This window comes from Balaenoptera ricei, chromosome 2 (assembly GCF_028023285.1).
Source record: "Balaenoptera ricei isolate mBalRic1 chromosome 2, mBalRic1.hap2, whole genome shotgun sequence".
NCBI lineage: Eukaryota > Metazoa > Chordata > Mammalia > Artiodactyla > Balaenopteridae > Balaenoptera > Balaenoptera ricei.
The window spans coordinates 52,900,828-52,924,843 of NC_082640.1; the positions used below are offsets into that span (position 1 = coordinate 52,900,828).

Consider the following 24,016-nt stretch of genomic DNA (forward strand, 5'->3'; position numbering starts at 1 on the left):
CTGAAGACAAATATAGCCTCAAAGTGAAGGGATGTAAAATGATACTCCAAGTAAATGACAGCCAAAAGCAAGTGGTACTCGTATCAGACAAAGTAGACTTCAAGCCAAAAAAGCTAACAAGAGACAAAGATGTACAGTATATAATGATAAAGAGAACAATTCATCAAAGAAGACATAACAGTTATTAATATAAATGCAATTAACATAGGAGCACCAAAATATATAAAGCAGTTACTAATAGACCTAAAGGGAGAAAATGACAGCAACACAATAACTTTAACAGCCCATGTACAATAATGGATAGATCATCCAGACAGTCAACAAGGAAACAGTGGCCTGAAATGAAACATAGGGCAGATGGATTTGATAGATTTGTACAAAAAATTCCATCCAAAAGCAAAAGAACACACATTCTTCTCAACTTCACATGGAACTTTCTCAAGAACAAACCATATATGTTGAGACACCAAACAAGTCTCAGTAAATTTAAGAAGAATGAAATCATTTCAAGCATCTTTTCTAATCACAGCGGTATGAAACTAAAAATCAACTACAAGAAGAAAGCTGGAAAAATCACAAATATGTGGAGAATGAACAACATACTACTGAACAACTACTGGGTCAATGAAGAAATCAAAGGAGAAATTTTAAAATACTGGAAGACAAATGAAAATGAAAACACAACATACATGCTATAGGATGCAACAAAAGAGTATTAAAAGGGAGGTTTATGGCAATACAGACCTATCTCAAGTAATAAGAAAAACCTCAAATCATCTCACCTTTCACCTAAAGGAGCTAGAAAAATAAGAATAAACGAAGCCCAAAGTGAGCAGAAGGAAGGAAACAATAAAGATCAGAGCAGAAATAAATGAAATACAGACTAAAAAGACAATAGAAAAGATCTATGAAACTAAGAGCTGATTCTTTGAAAAGATAAACAAAATTGACAAACCTTTATCTGAACTCACTGACAAAAAAAGAGATTAGGCTCTAATAAATAAAACCAGAAATGAAAGAGGAGAAATAATAATGGATACCACAGAAATACAAAGGATTATAAAAGAACATTATGAACAGCTTTATGCCAACAAATTGAACAACCTAGAAGAAATGGAAAAATTCTTAGAATCACACAACCTTCTAAGACTGAATCACAAAGAAACAAAAAACCTGAATAGACTGATCACTAGCAAAGAGATTGAAACAGTTATCAAAAACCTCCCCCAAAAGCAAAACCATAGGCTTCACAGGTGAATTCTAAAAAACATTCAAGGAAGATTTAATACCTATCATTCTCAAACTCTTCCCAAAAATTGAAGAGAAGGGAATACTTGCTAATTCATTTTACAAAGCCAATATTATCCTGATACCAAAACCAGACACAAACAACAACTAAAAAAGAAAATTACAAGCCAGTATCTCTGATGAACATAGATGTAAAAATTCTTAATAAAATATTAACAGAATACAACAATGCATTAAAATGATCATACACCATGATCAAGTGAAATTTATTCCAGGAATGCAAGGATGGTTCAATATCCATATATCAATGTGATATGTCACATTAACAAAATGAAGGATAAAAACCAGATGATCATCTCCATAGATGCAGAAAAGCATTTGAAAAAATTCGACATCCATTTATGATAAAAACTTTCAATAAAATGGGTATGAAAGGAATCAACCTCAACATAGTAAAAGCCATACAATGACAAACCCACAGCTAACATCATACTCAATGGTGAAAAACTGAAAGCTATCCCTCTGAAATCAGAAACAAGACAAAGATGTCCACTCTTGCCACTCTTTTCAACATAATGTAAGTCATAGTCAGAAAAACTAGGCAAGGAAAAGAAAAAAAGGCATCCAAATTGGAAAGGTAAAACAGTAAAACTGTCACTATTCGTGGATGACACAATTTTATATATAGAAAACCTTAAAGACTCCACCAAAAAACTCTTAGAAATAATAAACAAATACAGTGAAGTTGCAGGGTACAAAATCTGTTTTGTTTCTATATTCTAACAATGAGCTAACAGAAGGAGAAATTAAGAAAACAATCCCATTTACAATCACTAACAAAAAGAATAAAATATCGAAGAAGAAATTTAACCAAGGAGGTGAAAGACATATACACTGAAAGCTAAAACACTAGTTAATGAAAGTGAAGACAACACAAATAAATGGAGAGATACTTCATGCTCATGGATTGGAAGAATTAACATTATTAAAATGTCCATACTATCTAAAGTTATCTACAGACATAATGCAATTCCTATCAAAATACCAATGGCATTTTTCACAGAACTAGAACAAATAATTCTAAAATTGTATGGAAATACAAGAGACCCTGAATAACCAAAGCAATTGTGAGAAAAAAAAGAATAAAGCTGGACGTATCACACTACCTGTTTTCAAAATATTCAATATACTACAAAGCTATCATAATCAAAACAGCATGGTATTGGCAGGAATACAGATAAATAGATCAATAGAACAGAATTGAGAGCCCAGAAATAACCCATGCACATATGGACAACTAATTTATGACAAAGTAGCAAAGAACATACACTGGAGAAAGGATAATCTCTTCAATAAATGGTGTTGGGAAATCTGGAGAGCTATATGCAAAAAAATGGACCTTGACCTCTATCTCACACCATACACAGAAATCAACTCAAAATGAATTAAAGACTTGAAAGGAAGACCTGAAACCATAAAACTAGAAGAAAACATAGGCGTTACACTCTTTGACATCAGTCACAGCAATATCTTTCAAGATATGTCTCCTCAAGCAACACAGGAAACAAAGGCAAAAATAAACAAATGGGACTACACCAAACTAAAAAGGACGGCACAGGAAACGATCAACAAAACAAAAAGACAACTGAATGGGAGAATATATTTCCAAATCATATAACTAATAAGGGGTTAATATCTAAAATAGATAAAGAACTCATACAATTCAACAACATCAACAACAAAATAACTTGATTAAAAAAATAAGCAGAGGAACTGAATAGACATTTTTCCAAAAAAAGACATACAGGTGGCCAACAGGCACATGAAAAGATTTTCAACATCACTAAAATGCAAATCAAAACCACAGGGAGATACCACCTCATGCTGGTTAGAAGGACTATTATCATTAGGCAAGAAGTAACAAATGTTGGCAAGGATGTGGAGAAAAGGGAGCCCTCATACACTGTTGGTGGGAATGTATAGTGGTGCACCCACTATGGAAAACAGTATGGAAATTCCTCAAAAAATTAAGAATAGAACTACCATATGATCCAGATATCCCACTCCTAGGTACATATACAAAGAATACAAGAAAACACTAACTGAAAAAGATATATGCATTATGTTCACTGCAGCATTATTTATAATAGCCAAGATATGGAAACAACTTAAGGGCCCATCAACAGATGAATGGATAAAGAAGATATAATATGCATATACAGATGTTTATATACATATATACACATACATATACACAATGGAATACTACTCAGCCATAAAAAAAGATGAAATCTGGGATTTCCCTGGTGGTCCAGTGGTTAGGACTCTGTGCCCTCACTGCCAAGAGCAGGGGTTCAATCCCTGGTCAGGGAACTAAAAATCCCACAAGCCACATAGCGCAGCCAAAAAAGCCATGAAATCTTTCCATGTGTGACACCATGGATGGACCTTGAGGGTATTCTGCTTAGTGAAATGAGTCAGACAGAAAGACAAATACTGTATGATTTCACTCATATGTGCAATATAAAAAACAAACACCAGAAATAAACCCACATCTACAGTCAATTAATCTTTGACAAAGAAGGCAAGAATATACAATGGAGAAAAAGACAGGCTCTTCAGGAAGTGGTGTTAGGAAAGCTTGAAAGCCACATGTAAATCAATGAAGTTAGAACACTCCCTCATACAATACACAAAAATAAACTCAAAATGGCTTAAAGGCTTAAATATAAGACATGACACCATAAAACTCCTGGAAGAGAACATAGGCAAAACATTCTCTGACATAAATCGTAGCAATGTTTTCTTAGGTCAGTCTCCCAAGGCAATGGAAATAGAAGCAAAATAAACAAATGGAAACCTAATTAAATGCATAAGCTTTTACACAGCAAAGGAAACCATAAAGAAAATGATAAGACAACCAGAATGGGAAAAAAAAATGTGCAAACAACATGACCACCAAGGGATTAATTTCCAAAATATACAAAGAGCTCATACAATCAATAACAAAAAAACAACCCAATCAAAAAATGGGCAGAACATCTAAATAGATATTTCTCAAGAAAGACATACAGATGACCAACAGGCCCATGAAAAGATGTTCAACATTGCTTATTATTAGAAAAATGTAAATCAAAACTACAATGGTGTATCCCCTCACATCTGTCAGAATGGCCATCATCAAAAAGTCTACAAATAATAAATGCTGGAGAGGGTGTGGAGAAAAGGGAATCCTCCTACACTGTTGGTGGGAATGTAAATTGGTACAGCCACTGTGAAAAACAATATAGAGATAACTTCAAAAACTAAAAATAGAGTTGCCACATGACCCAGCAATCCCAATCCTGGGCACATATCTGAAGAAAACACTAATTCAAAAAGATACATGCACCCCAATGTTCACAGCAGCACTATTTACAATAGCCAAGACATGGAAGCAACCTAAATGTCCATCAACAGATGAATGGATAAAGAAGATGTGGTACATATATATAATGGAATATTACTCAGCCATAAAAAAGAATGAAATAATGCCATTTGCAGCAACATGGATGGACCTGGAGATTATCATACTAAGGGAAGTAAGTCAGACAGAGAAAGACAAATATCATATGATACCACTTATATGTGGAATCTAAAATATGATACAAATGAACTTATTTACAAAACAGAAATAGACTCACAGACGTAGAAAACAAACTTATGGTCACCAAAGAGGAAAGGGGGTGGGGAGTTTGAGATTAGCAGATAAATACTACTGTATATAAAATAGAAAAAACAAGGTCCTACAGTATAGAACAGGGAACTATATTCAGTATCCTGTAATAAGCCATAATGGAAAAGAAAAAACAAACAAAATAAATCATCAAACCAAACAACACAAAACAAACACATAGATACAGAGAACAGAGTAGTGGTTATCAGAGGGAAAGGGGCAGGGCAACAGGAGGGTGAAATGGGTAAAGGTCATCAACTTGAAAACTATGATTATTACATCTGCATTCGTCCCTCAAATGTGAATTAGTAGGATAACAACCTAATCAGCATGGGCTCAGTACAACTTTATAAAAGTATCTGTGAGATATTTTAGATCAGGATATTAATTACAGACTGATGAAATGCTGACAGCTCAACAGAAGTCTCAATTTAAGACACAGTTTTCATGACAGTGGAGCTGAGGGCTCTATTCCACTGCACATAAACCAAGCTGAAACCACACCACAAGTGTGCCAGTCTGGGAACACAGGGGACACAAGGCACCTGCCACTTTCTGTCCTCTCTATGGGCCAGGTGTTATAGTCTATAACTCTTACAACAGGACTTGGATGTCATTTTAATTATTCCATTTAGAGATGGAAACCTCCCTCAGTGAGGTCAGGGAATCTGCTGGTAACTGGTAGAAGAACCCATTATGTGAGTCCAGATTTGTTCTCACTCAAACACTCTCTAATCCACATGAAGCTAATTTGCTCAATTCCTACAGTAGTAATGAATAAACATAAGAAATAGATCATTTGTTATTCTATAAACTGAACTGCATATTCAAATCAAGTGCAGTCATTAGATTATTCCTAGGGACATGTGACCTGAGTTATTTACCAAATTACATATAAGAAAAAATAAAATACTTATATATTGAACCCCCATTATATTCTTTCTCTACAAGAAATAATAGCCTAGTAAAAAGTATTTTTAATGAACTGAACTGCATGCATAAGCTATAATATGGCCTTGTCTTACACAGAATGGTGCCTTAGGTAAGCGTGCCATGGGACTAAGGTATGTGTGTGAAAGGTGGGGAATACGCAGGGAAGGGTCACCTGCCAACATGTGTTGAGCTGAGGTAATGGCTCTTCACTCAGAATCCTCTGGATACCTAATTAGTTTCTCCTGGAGATGACAGGTATAATTTCTCCACAAAATTTGTTCTCCACCTCCCCTATGCATTTGAATTAACTTTGTGAGATAAACAGCTAAGTCTACAGGAATAGCTCTTACTTCAAGCACAGCAATTAAGAGTGCCTGTTTCCTCTCCTCCTACATCTGTTCTGAGAGTGCAGTGAATACATCTGAATTATTATCTGGATATACAGTAATTGCCCAGGAATGACAACTCACCTGTCTGTAGAGTAGGCTGTGCTTTTTAGGTGAGGAATAGCCAGGCTAACCTAAATGTTCAGTTGAAACAGTCATCTGCTGTGCAGTAAGAATGGAAAAAATAGTTTGACTTGAGTTAGTCAGAGCGGTCATCCAAAAATCTGTGCCCAGATGAGGCAGCTAGATTGTGTGCTTTAGGGACCCCAAAATATCCTCCATCTTACCTCCAACTCCCTCTTCCTCTGACATACAAGCACCTGCACTTCAACCTTTATACTTCATTCTTTTTAATTAAAACCTCGTGTCTCTTATTTTTTCTTAAAATATGAAACCCATCAGGATGGACAATTCTATAGAACCAATATAAATCATAATATATCTAAATATTTAATTCTTTGTACAGCCCTTCACACATTTCAAAATTCTCTCAAATTCAGCGATCCAACTTGAACTCTCAAAACCCTGGCAGGGCTTGGCAGGAGCTGTCACATTTATACACCCCAGGAACCAGGTGAGGAAGATGTGGGAACTTCCTCTGGCTTTCCATGGGCTGAGCCAGGCCTCTCTCAGAGATATCACATCTGTGACCAAAAGTCTATAAGCATTCATTTCACAGTTCTATGGTAACTCAATTATGCTCATAATTTTTCACTGAAAGATATTAAAGAGCAGCATGATAAGGCTTGCTTTAAAAATTATACTTTAAGGCCCACTTATTATTTCTTTTACTTTTTTAACATCTATTTTCTGCAACAGAGCTAACTCCTGTCCCATTGGGGATCACATTCCCACTATTTACTCATTTTCCCTCTTCCTACCTCATCGGGAACACAACCCTGGCAAGGGCAGGAGTTCCTCCTGCAGTATCCCACAGGGTCTGTCTGGGTCACATCAGTACCTGAGTCAGTGCTGGGCTACCAAGGCCTCTCCACAAGCCTGAAGGAAAGAAGGGGCAGTGGCATCTTCTCTCAGGCTCTGACTCTGGTGGGGCCGGTGGGCACCCCCTACTGGGAGGAGCTGGGGGCCTGTCTTCTGCCACCGAGGCACCTCCTCACCACCCACATCATCAGCTTCCTCTCACACTGGATGTTCCTAATTCCACATTTAGAAGAAATTCTAATTAAACTTGGAAAATAAGCTTTAGGAAAGCCAGGAAAAGAAATCCAGATATGCAAACACCTGAGGAAGAGGAACAGAAAATTAACCCCTCTGGCTACAGACACAGCCAAGAGGAGGCTTTTCAGATGTTCTGCCTGAATTAAATGAGCCCATGGGTCATCTCTACGCATTGTGCATGTCTTCACCATGTTCATTCACCTTTAAAAGCCAATTTTATTTTTCCCAACACTGATTGCATTTGGCGTAGACTGGCCAGATTATGGACAGGGAGGGAATTTGTATTCTGTAATAATCTATTTTCAGGAGAGTGCTTCAAATTTCTTGAAACCCCGAAGGGAGAAAAACTCACTCAGGTCATTTCCCTTCCTTTTCACAATTATCTTATTAAAAGGTTTATCCTCCTCCAGCATTTTTGAGCCCACACGACAAGATATGTTGCCGAGATAAATGACACCCTGCATAGCCCTGAACTAGCAAGGGACACAGCTGAAGTATTACTTAGAATGACGGATAGTTAAAGATGGGGAACTAAAACAGATACATCCATAATTCAGAAGTTAGCTGAGGAGAGACAATAGCTGGGAAAATAGTGAGTATTTTTAAAACACAATGATCACAATTTGTATTCGGAAAACTAATTAGAGTAACGTGTGGACATGTTACTTCTATGCAACATAAATGAGTCTGTTCGATTCTACTTACTGTTGACAATAACAGTGATGAGCCATTTAATTTATTTCCTGATGTTGGATCTTTGTGGATTCAGTTGTACTACGTATGTCGGGAGATGCCAACGTAAACCGATGCATCTAAAGTTAGGAATTAGGAACTGTGTCCTAGTGGACAGTTCTCAGCTGAAAACTTGTAAAAAGTATACAAAAATGTTGCAGAAACTGTTTCATGGTTACACCACATTATGCCATCCTCAAGACAGTCCTTCAGAATTTATTAATCCCATGGGAAAGATGAAAAATTGATGCTAGAAGAAATCAGGGGAGAGACACTTGATCCAGCCCAGCAGGGAGGTGAGGGAGTGCAGGCCATGGAAGAAAACATTGAGGCTGGAAGGGAGGCAGGAATGAGCTCCGTGAGGGAAATGGGAGAGGGGTTAAGAGGATCACAGACTGGAAAGAGATAACAGCAAGGATGCAGTTGAAGAAGACAGGAGGCTGGGTGTTCCTAGATGGTGTGACACATAAAAAAAGTAGGCAAGGGCCAGAGAGCACTTACCTCTCTTTGTCATCTGAAGGGGCTTGGACTTTATCCTAGAAGCAAGTGGAGTTTTCAAGGAGTTTAAGCCAGGGAGAGCCTTAACAGGCCTGCTTTACTCCAAAGTGGGAATAGCATTAGCAAATCCTAGATGCTACCTGCAGACCCCTTCCCCTTCCCCTTCCCCTCCCCTCAGAAGAACCCAAGCGTAGGCAGTGTCAGGCAGCTCCCCACCTGTCCACAGCCCAGGGCTGGATGCAGAGGGGATGCTCAGTAAATATGGGCCAACTGGCTGAGAGAGGATGGGACTGATAATGGAGGGGAGCAAATAAACTGGTAATTACAACAAACGACTGATAAATCCATGCACATCAGTGTATTACGTAAATATAAGTTGACTGCACCTTGATGAGGAAGCACAATGGTTACAACAAATAAAATATTGCTACGTGTGAAAAAAAGTAGTGAGAAAAGAAATTCAGATACTTATAGTAAATTATCCCTTAAAGCAGAGCCCTCTAAACCATGAACAAAAATGGTGTCTAATTCAGTATCTTTTACCAGGAGAGCTGTCCTTGGGCAGTTACTCTGAACATCAGTGAGTTGCTGGATTCTGCCACTCAGACATTATTTAGCATTTAAGTGAGACAGGAAGAGGAGTCCTAAGATACCCAGTGACCCTGGGGCGCTTTATCAGATCACTCTGCTGCCCCAGGACCATGACAATGTGCATGGTGGAACTTTCAAGTCATGAAACCAAAGAGGAGCATACTACTATATGGTTTTATATTTAGTTGTCTTTTAAATCTCTTTCACTCAAAAACCACAGAGCTCTTCTGATATATGAAAATGACTTCTAAGGACCAAATGACATGAGGCTTTAGAAGAGCTGCCTTCTAAGAAAGAAGCATTTGTTCTTTGTATTATGCTGTTTCATTTGGAAAATTCACAATTCCTTATTTTTCCTTAAAGGAAAAATAAAATCTTTAGAATTGTGAATTCTGCTTGCCTGTTGCACATGACAAAGCCTTAGAACATCCCCTCCCAAGTGTTGTGTCATGTGAGTATGTAAGAGGGGCCCCCTGATTTTGAATGGGCTTGCCTTGCATTTTCTATAAATAGTGCAGTGATCTAGCTAGAGTCAGAGATTTGGGCTGGAAGCCAAGCTTACCCACTTTCTACCCATTTTCACCCACTTTCTTCCAATTTTCCCCCTCAGAGGATGAATGTGGTGCTGAATAATATTTCCAATGGCACCATGTATGGAAGGCGCTTTGCTGTGTTCTAGCACAAGATAAACAAAGGACCAATTGGACTAAACTTACCCAGAAGGGCAAAGAGCGAGTCTTATTTATCTTTGCTCTAAGGTCAAGCACAATGTCTGACAATTAATGAGGAAATTAGTAACATTTTCTCAATCTTCTCTCTCCATGTAAATGCAGAATTGCTGCACACTTTTCATACTGGGTAGACTCTTTATGTAATTATGATGGGAAAACTGTGGTGACAATTGAATTTATGAACCTTGTGCAATGGTAATTTAGATGTATTGCTCAGTGAATAAATACCTTAAAGCAAGAAGGAAGTTTAAGAGTAATTTGTTCCCCTCCTTCATCGTATGAAAGAGGCAACTAAGACACAGAAAGATGATAAGACTGCTCCAATACTGCACAGGACATGCATCTCCAAACCCTCTGCACACTACACCACAAGGATTTTGAAATTCTATGCCTACTGGGACCAGTGTAATTCTATGTCTTGATACAGATAAATTGGAGAATGAGCCTCAAACTTGGAAAAACAGAGGGTCGGGGCAGCTGGGGTAGTGTGAGGGTTGGCAAGCTGCAGGGCTCTAAATGAAACTGAGCCCCATGGAGAAGAGGAAACAAGCCATAGACTAGGTGCATCCTATCAGAAATGTGTCTGCAACAATCCCCATGTTCTCTGACCATCACCATGAATAGGTATGCATTTCTCTCCTCGCCAAGAACACTACCCTTGTCTTGGTCTTTTTTAATCTATCAATTGTCAATCTATCAAAACAATTGATAGAAAAACTAGATAGAAAATCAGCAAAGATACAGAAGAACTCAACAAAACCATCAAACAACAGGATCCAATTCATCCAGTAACAGCAGAATACACATTCTTTTCAAGTACCCATGGAACGTTCACCAAAACAAAACATATACTGGGCCATAAGTTAAATAGTAACAAATTTAAAAGAATTTTGAACTCATACGGAATATGTTCTCTGATCACAATGGAATCAAACTAGAAATTAGCAACAGATAACAGGAAGACTTCCAAACATTTGGAAACTAAAAACACACTTCTAAATAATCCATGAGGGGGCTTCCCTGGGGGCTTCCCTGGTGGCACAGTGGTTAAGGATCCGCTTGCCAATGCAGGGGCCATGGGTTCGAGCCCTGGTCCAGGAAGATCCTTTATGCCATGGAGCAACTAAGCCCGTGTGCCACAACTACTGAGCCTACGCTCTAGAGCCCGCAAGCCACAACTACTGAGTCCGCATGCCACAACTACTGAAGCCCATGCACCTATAGCCCGTGCTCTGCAACAAGAGAAGTCACCGCAGTGAGAAGCCTGTGCACCGCAATGAAGAGTAGCCCCTGCTCACCTCAACTAGAGAAAGCCCGCATGCGGCAATGAAGACCCAACACAGACAAAAAAAAAAAAATGAATAATTTTTTTTAAATATTAAAAAATAAATAAATAAATAATCCATGAGTTAAAGGGGGAAAAAATCTCAGGGAAAGTAAAAAATACATTGAACTGAATGAAAATGAAAATACAAAATATCAAAATCTGTGAGATACAGCTAAAACAGTGCAGAGAGGGCAATTTAGAGCATTAAATGCTTACATTAGAAAAGAATAGTCTCAAGTCGAGACTCTAAATGCTACCTCAAAAAAGAAGAGCAAAATAAACCCAAAGCAAACAGAAGAAAGTAAATAATAAAGATAAAAAGCAAAATATAATAAAACTGAAAATAGAAAAGCAATACAGAAAAATAATGAAACAAAAAGTTGGTTCTTCAAAAAGGTCAATGGGGGTTTCCCTGGTGGCGCAGTGCCTGATAATGCAGGGGACAGGGGTTCGAGCCCTGGTCTGGGAAGATCCCACATGCCGCGGAGCAACTAGGCCCGTGAGCCACAACTACTGAGCCTGTGCATCTGGAGCCTGTGCTCCCCAACAAGAGAGGCCACGATAGTGAGAGGCCCATGCACCACGATGAAGAGTGGCCCCCGCTTGCCGCAGCTAGAGAAAGCCCTAGCACAGAAACGAAGACCCAACATAGCAATCAATCAATCAATCAATCAATCAATAAATAAATAAAGGTCAATGGAACCAACCTCTAGCAAGATGACAAAGAAAAAAAGAATGTTGACACAAATTACCAATATCAGAAATGAAGAAAGGAATATTATTATAGGCCCCACTGATATTAAAAGGTTTATAAAGGATTAGCAAATAGAATACAGCAATATATTAAAAGTTTTCAAAAAAGAGTATTATTAAACATGATAAGTAAGTGTGGTTTATCCTGGGGATGCAAAGCTGGTTCAGTATTTGAAAATCAACCATGTAATTCACCGTATTAGCTGTCTAAAAAAAAAAAAATCACATGATCATATTAACTGATCCAGAAAATGTATTTGGCAAAGTTCAACACCCATTCATGACAAAAAAAATATATTCTCTCAGAAAACTAGAAATAGAGGGAAATTTCTCAACTTGGTGAAGAATATATATAAAATATCTCTAGCTAACATTACACTTAATTGTGAAAGACTGAATGCTTTTCCTCTAAGATCTAGAACAAAGCAAGATGTCCACTCACACTACTACTGTTCATGTAGCAGTGGAAGTTCTAGCCAGTGCAACAAGGTAAGAAAAAAAATAATAAAAGGTATACAGATGGGAAAGCAAGAAATAAAAGTCTCAATTGCAGGAGACCTGATGATGTACACAGAAAATCCCAAGGAACCTATCAAAAGCAAACAAACAAACAAAACTTCCTAAAACTACTGAGCTTGGCAAGTCAGAGGACACAACATTAACTTACAAAAATTAACCATATTTCTGTATACTAGCAATGAACACAGGGAGAAGGAAATTTTAAAATACAGTACCATTTACAAGCACTCCAAACCCGTGAAATACTTAGGTGCAAATCTAACAAAATATATTCAGAACGTGTATACTAAAAACTGTAAAACACTGAATGTAAGGTATTGAAGAAGATCTTAATAAATGAAAAGACATACTCTGTCTATGGATCAAAATACTCAACATAGTAAAGATGTCAATTCTTCCCAAATTGATATAAAGATTTAACACAAGATTTTTTGTAGATACAGACAAGATAATTCTAGAATTCATATGAAAAATATGTATTATAAGAGCTAAAATAATTTTGAAAAATAAAGAGGTTGAGGACTTCCCTGGTGGCACAGTGGTTAAGAATCCACCTGCCAATGCATGGGACATGGTTTCGAGCCCTGGTCCAGGAAGATCTCACGTGCTGCGGAGTAACTAAGCTCGTGAGCCACAACTACTGAGCCTGCACTCTAGAGCCCACGAGCCACAATTACTGAGCCCACATGCTGCAACTACTGAAGCCTGCGTGCCTAGAGCCCGTGCTCCGCAACAAGAGAAGCCACAATGAGAAGCCCGCACACCACAACGAAGAGTAGCCCCCCGCAACTAGAGAAAGCCTGCACGTAGCAATGAAGACCCAATGCAGCCAAAAATAAATAAATAAATAAAATATTAAAAATAAATAAATAAAGAAGTTGAATTACTTCCACCCAATTCCAAGGCATATTACATAGCTGTAACAATCAAGACTGTGGGTACTGAAACAGTGATAGACACATAGATAAATGGAAGAAAATAGATATCCCAGAAACAACCCACAGAAGTTGAGCCAACTGACTTTCAACAAATGTGCAAACATAATTCAAAGAGGAAGGATAGTTTTTTCAACAAATGGTAATAAGGTAACCAGATATCCATGAGCAAAAGAAAAAGAAACTTAGCTCTAAACCTCACACCTTGATTTTTTATAACAACTAACTCAAAACTGATAATGAATTAAATGTAAAACCTAAAATTATAAAACGTTTAGAAGAAAAAAGGAGAAAATCTTCAGGAACTAGGGCTTCATGAAGAGTTCTTAGACATTACCCCAAAAGTATGTTCCATAAAACAGTTAACAATCAGTAACTTGGACTTCCTCAATGTTAAAACCTTTTCCTCTTTGAAAGATCTTGTTAAAAGGATGAAAAGAAAAGCCACATGAGGGAAAAAATTTGAAAACTACATCTGGCCAAGGAATCATATCTAGACTACAGGAAGAACTCTTAACAAAGCAGGAGAAAAATAAATAAAACAAAATAATCCAATTTTTAAAGGGGCAACTAATATGAGGAGACATTTTGATGAAGAGGATATATTATTGGCAAATAAGCACATAAAGAAAATTTAATACCACTAACAATTAGGAAAATGTAGATTAAGACCACAATGAGATATCAACCTATTGGACATACACCTATTAGAGGAGCTAAAACAAAAAATAGTGACAATACCAATTGCTGGTGAAGATCTCTCACATAGTGATGGTGGGATAGAAAATGGTACAGAAACTTTGGAGAAGAGTTTGACGGTTTCTTAAAAATAATTAAACCAACATTTATCATAGGACCTAGCAATCGTACTCCTGGGCATTTATCCCAGAGAATAAAATCTTACGTCCACGCAAATTACCTGCAAACAAATGCACATAGTCATTTATTTGTAATAGTCAAAACCTGGAAACAACCAAAATGTTCCTCAATAAACATTAATCAAACTTTTGTCTATCCATACCATGGAAGATTGCTTAGCAATAAGAAAAACAAACTATTGACACAGGCAACAACTTGAATGGATCCCAAAATCATTTTGCTGAGGGAAGAAAAGCCAATCTCAAAAGGTCACATACTGAATGAGTGTACATATGCAACATTCTCAAAATGACAAAAATACGGAAATAGAGACCAAATTAGTGGCTGACGAGTTAGAAATTTTGGAGGAGGGATAGCAGGAGGGGAATCTTCATGGTGATAAAACAGTTCTGCGTCTCAGTTACAGTGGTCATTACACAGATCCACACATGAAAAGATGATGTGGAGCCACGTACACACACTGTACCAATGTCAGCTCCTGGTTTGATACCCACGAATTGTGTGACTCTGCACTACCTTTGCAACTTCCTGTGACTTTACAATTATTTAAAATAAAAACTTTAAAAATATATTACAGTATGTTTCCTACTGGAATAACAAACATCAACACTCACTTCCAATATCAGGCCTCAGCTTCTTATCATATTCTCTTAGCAACTTGTTGAGAGTAAGAGTCACATCTGTATCTTGGGATTTTGGAGCCAAGACCCACTTTTGGTTTGATGAAGAATCTTCATATTCATCCTCTTCCACCTTTCTGGATCTGTAATTATGGCACAAAGTATGACATATAAGTTGTAGCAATGGCTCCAGGAAGTGTCAAGCTTTGGCTCACCAAGCACCACGGAAATAGGTAGAAAGGCCCTAGTACACTCATCCTAACCAATAGATTATCTCTAAAATTAAAAAAGTAAAACAAAACACAAATAAGAAAGAATCCAACAAGAATGACAGTACTATTAACATAGCATGATGTTTTCATTAAATGTCACAAAATGATTCTATGTCCATGTTAAACCATAGACATCATAATAACTCAAGGCATGAAGGCCAACCAGCAGACAGTCAGCCTTCCTTGGATCAACCTTGAGAACCTCTGAAGGTCAAGGCACAAACATCTTGCCGTTTCCACTCCCCACTGCCAAGAACTCATTTTAGTTGAAGGTAAGAACAGCTTCTTCAGAATGCATTCACTGAAAATAGTTGAGTCTGACTCTGTGCTTCTCATGGAGACTAGCACCTTTGGTCTAGGCAGACACAGGGATACGATGAGGTGGTATGCTTGGCCAGCACCCATGTGGGGTGCCAAGGAACAGTGATATTGGTTGGTAAACACCCTCTGGTGATTTTACATGCCTCCTACCACACAAACTGATTCATCTCTTACAGAGCAGGCTAATACAGACATTAAAAATTAAAACCTTTCTAATATGTCCTTACCATTTGGCCCTTTAATAAATGTGTCCAAATGAATGCTGAGCATATCTGAGTCTCTCCTGAGCAGGGCTGAGCCTGACAGGCACCTCTCCTGGGTGATACATGCTCACAGAAGTACTTGAATGGAGACGTCTCAAAACAACAAGCTAGCTTCCTTAGTGAGTGAGGCCATCTCAGCAACACAGCCATTCAGGCCTGAAAAGAGCAGAGTCTTCTCTTCAAAGTAGCACTTCCAGGGGGCCTGCCATTTACCGGGGAAAAAAAGCTCATCACACAAACAAACAAGCAACCTTCTTCCTTTATGGCTTGTCAGTGGTTGCACTGTAATGACTTTTTTTCTTCACAAAAGAGAACAAAATATAGAATAGAAAATTGCATTGAGGTTTATTTGTCCTGAGTATGAGCTCATTTCTGTTTAGCTTCCCAGATGGGAGCCAAAATGGCAACAACATCTCAGGGCAGTTGTGTTCTGGGATGTGTGTCTTTAAGTTAGTTTTTAGAATGGTCTAAATTATCTGTAATGAAAATGAAATAAATGAAAAAAATAAACTTTTTAAAGTTTATTATCTCTACTTTGTTTAAAGCCTCAGAATCATATATATATACTTACATAATATAATATTATAACATGTAACTATAATATATAACATCTGTATAATCTTATGTACGTGTCATATGTACATGAGTCTTTTTGAGTGTTAACTAGCCTTAACATAGATCAGAACAGTGCCAGTCTAGTCCTATATGAATATATACACTTACATGAGGTTTTGATAATAAGTATATGGCATATGTCTCAAAGATTGACATCTTTTAATTTTTTCCTTGGCTGATATTAAACTATAATTCTGTTTCTTGACTGGAAGTTTAGAATAAATCATCCATAGGAACTATAAGTTGCCGTGGATTTTTTTCACACTGAATATTCACCATCAATAGGAAGTTGTAAAATTTGGGACACGTATTCAAGAACTGATATGCTTCATTTCATTATTTGTAAACCTGATGTTTTACAAATAACACTACAGAATTTTAAATGCAGAATATTTTATTTTATCAGGAATATCGTCAGGAATATTAATTTTATCATCTTAAAAAACAGTGGGTGGAAGCAGGTTCTGCAGGACATGGATTGCTGGGAGCCAACCATTGCCCACAGGACCTGGCAATTCAGTCCACAGCAAAAGCACTTGGGAGACTATGGACAGAGGGACAGATCACCTGGGCAGGATCACATACAGCATCCTCAGGACTCCTTCCAACTCACCCACAGTGCGGTCCTCTCTTCCTCTGCTGTCTGTCTCTTCCCCTCCCCTCTCCTCCCCTCCCTCATCCCCAGAGACAGCTCACCAGCACAGACCAGATCATGCTCTCCATGCTCTGTATCTTCTCTTGCCCCAACACTCATATGTTCACAGAAGGAGCACACTAACACTTCATCAGTTCTCTGCATACACAGCCTTAGTTTCTGAAAAATACTTTGAGCTATGTCAATAACAGGTATTATAATGAGACTAGTTCTGCCTCTAGCAGTGAAGTGGTGATGAGAGGGTTTTCCTGAAATTGCATAAGCTCCTTAGCTCAGTGTAGGTGAAGGGGGAGACAGAGAAAGGAACAGCAGCAGCATCCTCTCCTGCCCTTTCCCCTTCGGGAGGTAAAAATGGGACACTCGCGGCTCTGTGGCTGGGTTGGGGGGGACAGCAGGCATCACACAGGCAGCGATGTTCTGGGCCGACACTGGTCTCCTCCCAATCTTGATGCCATGTCAGTTTGCTGCAGGACTTCAGAGAATGAAATCGAAGCTTCCCAGTGCTAGTGCCAGACCACCAGCCCAAAGGAAAATCCTCCCTTTGACGAAAACCCAATCTCAGGGACTCACTAGAATGTGAATAAAACAAAAATGTTCTGTTTTTCTAAATTCTAAGTGGGTTATATATAATCTTCATCAGTGTTCTGTTATCAGGATTGTTGGATCCTGAACACCATCATTACCTTTTTCTTAAAAACAAATTGGTGATGTACTGACAGCTCAGCCCTCATATGGTATTTTCATGTCTTACACATTCTCTTCAACTACAAGGGCAGAGACAAAGTTGGATGCATCTATAAACATAAAAAGGAGCTCCTAAACCTCAGAAAGCAGTTAGCCATCCGCTTATGGTATCACCAAGGTCCAGGTGGGACTTAATGTGTTTTAATGTAGAATAAGCTCCTCCATAGGTGTCAGAATGGGTTATTTTCTCTCCATGGAGCTGCCAAGCCATCACCATGGAGGACAACTGTCAGAGCCTTCTCTAGGGCTCTTCAACACCAGGGAGGCATGCCAGAGTGCAAATGAGAACCCTCTCAGAATTAATAACAGTTTTGAAAGGTGATGCTGGACATCAGATTACTTTACATGTCTGTAAAACCCATTCAAAGAGCAAAGACACTTTCAAAGGAGAGGTATACAGCAATAAAATTTGGATTTAAAACTTGGATTTTTTTCAACTGATATGCAACCTCTATTATCAAGGCCATGGAATCAACCCAGACATATTAAAGTTGTTACACCTGCCTTGGCAAAATAAAAGGATGAAGAATCCCCAGAGATTGTATGTGTGTTTGGGAATCCCTAGACACCTGAGCGCTTCAAGTTAGACACCCAGATACCTTCCTACTAAGCACATAAAGTAATGAAGACAATAGCGGGTTTCCTTCTAACATGTATCTATAGATCTAAACAGCTGATTATCTAACCCTAAACTGCAGGTCACTTCATCCAGTCGGTGGCAGTAGGAAGGTTGATTCGATATAACCTCAGATCTGTATACGGCCTGGGACCTCTACATTGTGCCTGGTGTTGTCTGCTTCTAAACAGAGATACATCCAGGCATGCTCAGCCTCAGAGAGCGCATTTCCATCTCCCTTCCCAGCTCGCTCCTTAGACAGGAAGAAACTTCAGTTGAAGGCCCAAGGAGTGTGCGGCCTGATTGGAAGAGCTGCCATGAGTCTGCCTTCCCCAGCACACACAATCTGCCTTTCTCACTCTCAACTCTTAGCAAAGACCAGCAGTGTGCGGTAGGGAGGGCCAGGACTTTCTTCCTCAGGGTCTGTCAAAGGTAGGGAGGGAGAACTATGACCCATTCACATTCACATCTTGTAGGATTTGTTAATGCACCTTCCTAGTTCTTTAGTACTTCACAAATGTGAATGAACATGCAAGACCTCCAGGTATTGCCTGCTAACAACTGCAGGGATTATAGCCCACAGGAAGGCTCTCTAGTTTTCTACCTCCCAGATCTAGGAAACGAAGATGTGTCAAAACAAAAGTGTTTTGGGGGTAGGGATGCCCTGAGATTCCTGGGGTGGTGAGCGGGATGGGAGGAAGGGAGCTGCTCTAATTTGTAAAGCACAGGGCAGTCTTCAAGTTCTGGGCCAGAGATCTAGCCCGAGACAGAATTAAAGGAACCAAACCCAGAATCTCCAGTTATATTCACAGCAACAGTGTTTAACCCCTCTAGTCCCACTGTCTTCCCACCCTCATGAGCCATCTTCATCTCTTCCTGGAGCATTTCTAAGCTCCCATTAGGTGGTTGGTGTCCTGGGAGGAAGGTTGGGGTATCTATGGTGAGGTAATTTCTTACAGTTACTAGGTAGAAAACATTATCAATTTCAACATGCTTGCTTTATAGGGGTAGGTTTGTGCATGCTCCCGTGTGTGAAAGTGGCTCATGTAGAAGGGGTGCATATGTGTACTGTGCGTGTGCTCGCAGGACCTGGGAAGGAAATCCTTTCTGAGAAGCAGGGCTCTCAGCTGTCCACCTTGCCCCAGTCCTCCTCCACCTGCCTCCAGTCCGGCTGCTCCTCACAAAGACCGGTTTAAACTGGGCAGGTAGGAAACCGTAACTCCTGGGTCCTGGGAAATTTCAGTGATGGAAATGATACAGAATGTTGCTGTGTGTGTGTGTGTGTGTGTGTGTGTGTGCGCGCGCGCGCGCGCGCGCACAGCGCTGAAACACTTGGGGGAGGGGTAGGAGGTAGATAAGGAGGTAGACACAGGCTTTCCCCTATGATGTTGGTTTTCAAAACCTCTTAAAACCACCAGATCCTAAAAGCTTCAGGAGAAGAGCCCATTAATCTCAGAGTCCCCATGTTTCAGGCTGCAGAGAAGGCTGCAGTCGCCCAGCCCTGAGAGGCAGATGGCCATGTCCGGGGTAGATGGGACAGGTAGGGTGCCGGCCGACTTCCCGTCTCCTCCCCGCGGCCCTGGCAGGATATGCCGCAGCCCAGACGAAGGACGGCGGGGCGCGCCGGCGACTCGGGGCCGGGGGACAGCGCCCCCCGCCGCCCTCCCTCCAGTCTCGGAGCCTCCGGAGATGCGGAGCCCGGGCGCCACTTACCGTGCGTGCAAGCCCGAAAACAGGCAGAGGAGCAACAGCAGCTTCGTGGCCATGGTGTCGCGGAACGTGGGGCGCAGGGTCCGAGGCCTCGGGCCGCGCGCGGCTTCCTCCGGGGCGCGGGCCTCGCCTCTGCCGGTTCTCCGCGCCCTCGCTGCCTCCGATGTCGCCAACCGTGGCGCGACTCGGGCGCCGGGCCCCCGCGGCGGGACAGGTGCGAGCTCTGGCGGCCGGCCGCGCCCCCGACGGCCGGCGGGTCTGCTCGCGGCTCCGCCTGGCTCACGCGGGACACCCGGCCCCCGCGGCGCACCACCCCCGCCCGCGCAGCGGCGCCGGGTCCGCGCAGCCAGCAGGCTGGAGCAGGTGGGCGCGGGCGGTCCCTGGCCCAGAAGACCTGCGGCCCCACAGCAGCCCACCCCGCCCTGAGCCGCGAGCCGCGCCGCGCGCCGCTGCCAGGGCGGTGGGCTATGCGCGCGCTGTGCGGCCGCCGTGTGCTCCGGGGTGGGGGCGGAGAGGCGGCCGCTACTCTGGCAGCGACTCCGAGGAGGCCCCGGTTGGGTGGAGTTCCCCCAATTACACGTTTGACAATGCGCGAGGCGAAGAAAGCTAGGTTGAAAGGACCCGTAGTTTGAGCCAGGAAGGGGGCGGGGCCCGGCGGGGGCGGGGGCGGGGAGGCTCAGGGATCCGGCTGGGATCCTGAGGGAGGGCCCTGGGATAGGCACTCGATAGTCCGAAAAGAGCCCTCGAGCCCGACGGGATGCCCTCCTCCCCGCAATTCAACACTAGGTAGCGGTTCTCCGCGCTCCCTGACCTCCCAGAGCGTCCCTACCTAGGCGCCCTGGCGAAGGAGCGAGACGGTCTGCTGAGAAGCCCCTCCTTCGCACACGTCGTGCTAAATCGACTGAACCTCTTCCGCACACTGCTGAGATTCTGCGAGGAAAAGTGGCTTGCTGGGGAGTATTTGGAAAAAAGCACCCCCGATGTGTACCTTTCGCACACAGAGAGCCTAATACATACCAATAAACAGCAGTGGTGAAAAAGGGTGTTGAAGGTAGGAGACAAAGATCCCTACCTAGATAAAAGAGCAAAAGACGTTCCATGTGGTTGAACTATGAAACGCACTTCATTCAATAGCTTTTCAAAGACTCACAGACTGAAAATTGCATTTATGTTTTCATTAGTAATAATCATTAAGAATGTTAGTCTTTCACCATATAAGAATTACAGTGTCAGAGTACCTTAGAATACATCCACTAAGAAGTTGGCTTTTATGTTGGAGAAAAAAAGATAGTTCTTAGAAAGTATTTTTTTATTTTGAACTACTATTCATAGAATTATAAAGGTGTGATGTTTCTTTAATATATTGTCAAACAGCTTTGTTCACAGGATATATGCAAGGGTAAGTTGAAAATTGCCTGGTGTTTCCCTCTTATTTCTGGGTTCACCAACATGAACGTGGTCATGAAGTAGACTGAAGTTGTTAGTGATGAGGATATATATATACATATATATATATATATATATGTATATATATATATACACACACACACACACACACATTAACAGTGGAGCTGTGGCCTTCTTTGCATTGCCATCTTCCTGTCTCTATCTGTCTCTGTGTCACCTTGAGCTTGCTCCAGCTCATCCCTTCCCAGGACTCCTTCTGACATCCTCCCCTGCCTTCCACATCTCTCTCACTCAGGTCCTGACACTAAGAAGCCTTCCAACATTCCTACATTCTGCCGCTTTCAACACCTTTAACACTTCTCCCAGCTTCAGGGGAGTATAAGCCTTTATCATACTCTGTCCTAATCTTTCATTTTCTCTATCACACACTGCAATTGAGCACTTTAAAAATCAGTTAGATGGAGACTTCCCTGGTGGTGCAGTGGTTAAGAATCCGCCTGCCAATGCAGGGGACACTGGTTCCGAGCCCTGGTTGGGGAAGATCCCCCATGCTGCGGAGCAACTAAACCTGTGTGCCACAACTACTGAGCCCACATGCCACAACTACTGAGCCCACATGCCACAACTACTGAAGCCCGCACACCTAGAGCCCATGCTCTGCAACAAGAAAAGCCACCGCAATGAGAAGCCCGCGCACTGCAACAAAGAGTGGCCCCCACTCACTGCAACTAGAGAAAGCCCAAGCGCAGCAATGAAGACCCAATGCAGCCAAAAATAAATAAATAAATTTATTTTTAAAAAAATCAGTTAGATAATGACATCATTCGTTAATTGCTTATGGAAATATGTCAAGTCTCCACATACTTCTTATGTGCGCTGCAAGAAAACTGCATGTAAAAAGAAACAATTCATCTATGCCTCAATTTTAAACACAGTAATAGGAACTTGGGTAAAATAACAGACATTGATAACATAATAGGGGCCCAGGGCAAATGTGAAAGTTTTATATAAATGAACTAATTTTAACTCTCACAATACTATTCCCATTTCAAAGATGGAGAAAACACACAGAGAATTTAAGTCATTTCCCTAAGGTCACACAGCTAGGAGGTTGAGGACTGGGAGTTAACACCCAGGTAGCAGGCTCCAACATCTCTTAATCACTATGCCATACTACTTCTCAGATGAATAGGAGCTCAGTAAACATTTGTTGTTTGGTTCTTCAAGCAAAGTTTCAGATTCCTTGCTGTATTCTTTATTATTTGAGCATGAGTACAAATGCTTACAAGTTGTTTGTAATAGAACAGACTGATACTTGAATGTTTTTGCAAATTATCCATATAATGAGAAGTGTCCAATGAAGTTTTTACAACACAAACAGTGGGAAAGAAAATGTGATGCTCTTTTTACATCCCTTTGTTGTTTAGTCTTTTCCTTTCTTGCATATTTTCAATCTGTTGTTACCCTGAATGAGTGTAGCATGATCTCTTCTGGCACTTGGCCCCATTTATTAGACTTAGTGGGTCAACTTGATAGAGTTGAACATTTTACCATAGAAAGCCCCCCCTTCCCATGGTGCTGCCTGGAACAAGATTTTCTTTTTTTTTTTTAAAGCTAAATGAGTTGAGGAAAGGCAAATTCAAAGCAAGCTTTCTGGGCAGAAGTGTGAAAGCAAAATTCAAGGTCAAGAATCTAGAATCTTCAAAAGAAAAGCTTTCTGGCTTATTTTCCTGCCTGGCCCAGCTTGACCGAGGGAGGGTGGGGGGAGCAAATAGAGAGGGAGGGAGGGAAGGAGGAGGGGGAAAAGAAATGCTTTACGGAGCATGCGCAGTGCTCACTCTCTTTTTTTTTTTTTGCCTCTGTCCTCTCCATCTTCAGCAGTAGAGAAGCTGACAGTTCGGTTCCACTTGGCGCCCGGCATTTGCATTCCATTCCCCAAGTTCTCAGGAAAGGGTAAATAAAAAGTAACCTAAGAAAGAGGTAAGGGTTGGAGCACATGCACTTCTGTGAATATCGAACATCCTCTAGCTATGCTTGCTGTTTGTTTAGAGTACTGGCATCTGATTCAGACTCAAGGTTTCCTGGGAAGACCTGGGCTGGCTGCTGCGTCTGTCAGGAGGAGGGAGCCCGAGAGGGCGGCGAGACTGACTGCCTGGACTAGGGATCCTCTTGGCGGCTTCTTCAAGAAATACCTCTCAGAATTCCTTGCCTGGCCTCACTTCACCTCCTACAGGCGCGAAGGAACTAGCGAGCTGTGGTGCTGAATAAAACTGAACTGCTGCATCAGTTGATCTTATTCTTTATTGCTTCTGGGTTTTCTGTTTGAATAAAATCTCTTCCACTCTCAAAACTTTACTTCTGAATTGT

At 40.9% G+C, this 24,016-nt stretch overlaps 1 protein-coding gene across 1 annotated transcript in view; it reads right to left on the reverse strand.

The window, feature by feature from the left end:
- Positions 1-20,298, reverse strand: part of GABRG3 (gamma-aminobutyric acid type A receptor subunit gamma3) — a 581,910-nt gene extending 561,612 nt beyond the window's left edge. The window contains exons 1-2 of the mRNA XM_059915411.1: positions 20,246-20,298; positions 15,041-15,189 (exon numbers count right to left, since the gene is read on the reverse strand). Coding sequence (XP_059771394.1) covers positions 15,041-15,189; positions 20,246-20,298 — 202 coding nt within the window. The remainder of the gene's footprint in view (positions 1-15,040; positions 15,190-20,245) is intronic.
- Positions 20,299-24,016: the final 3,718 nt, after the last annotated feature.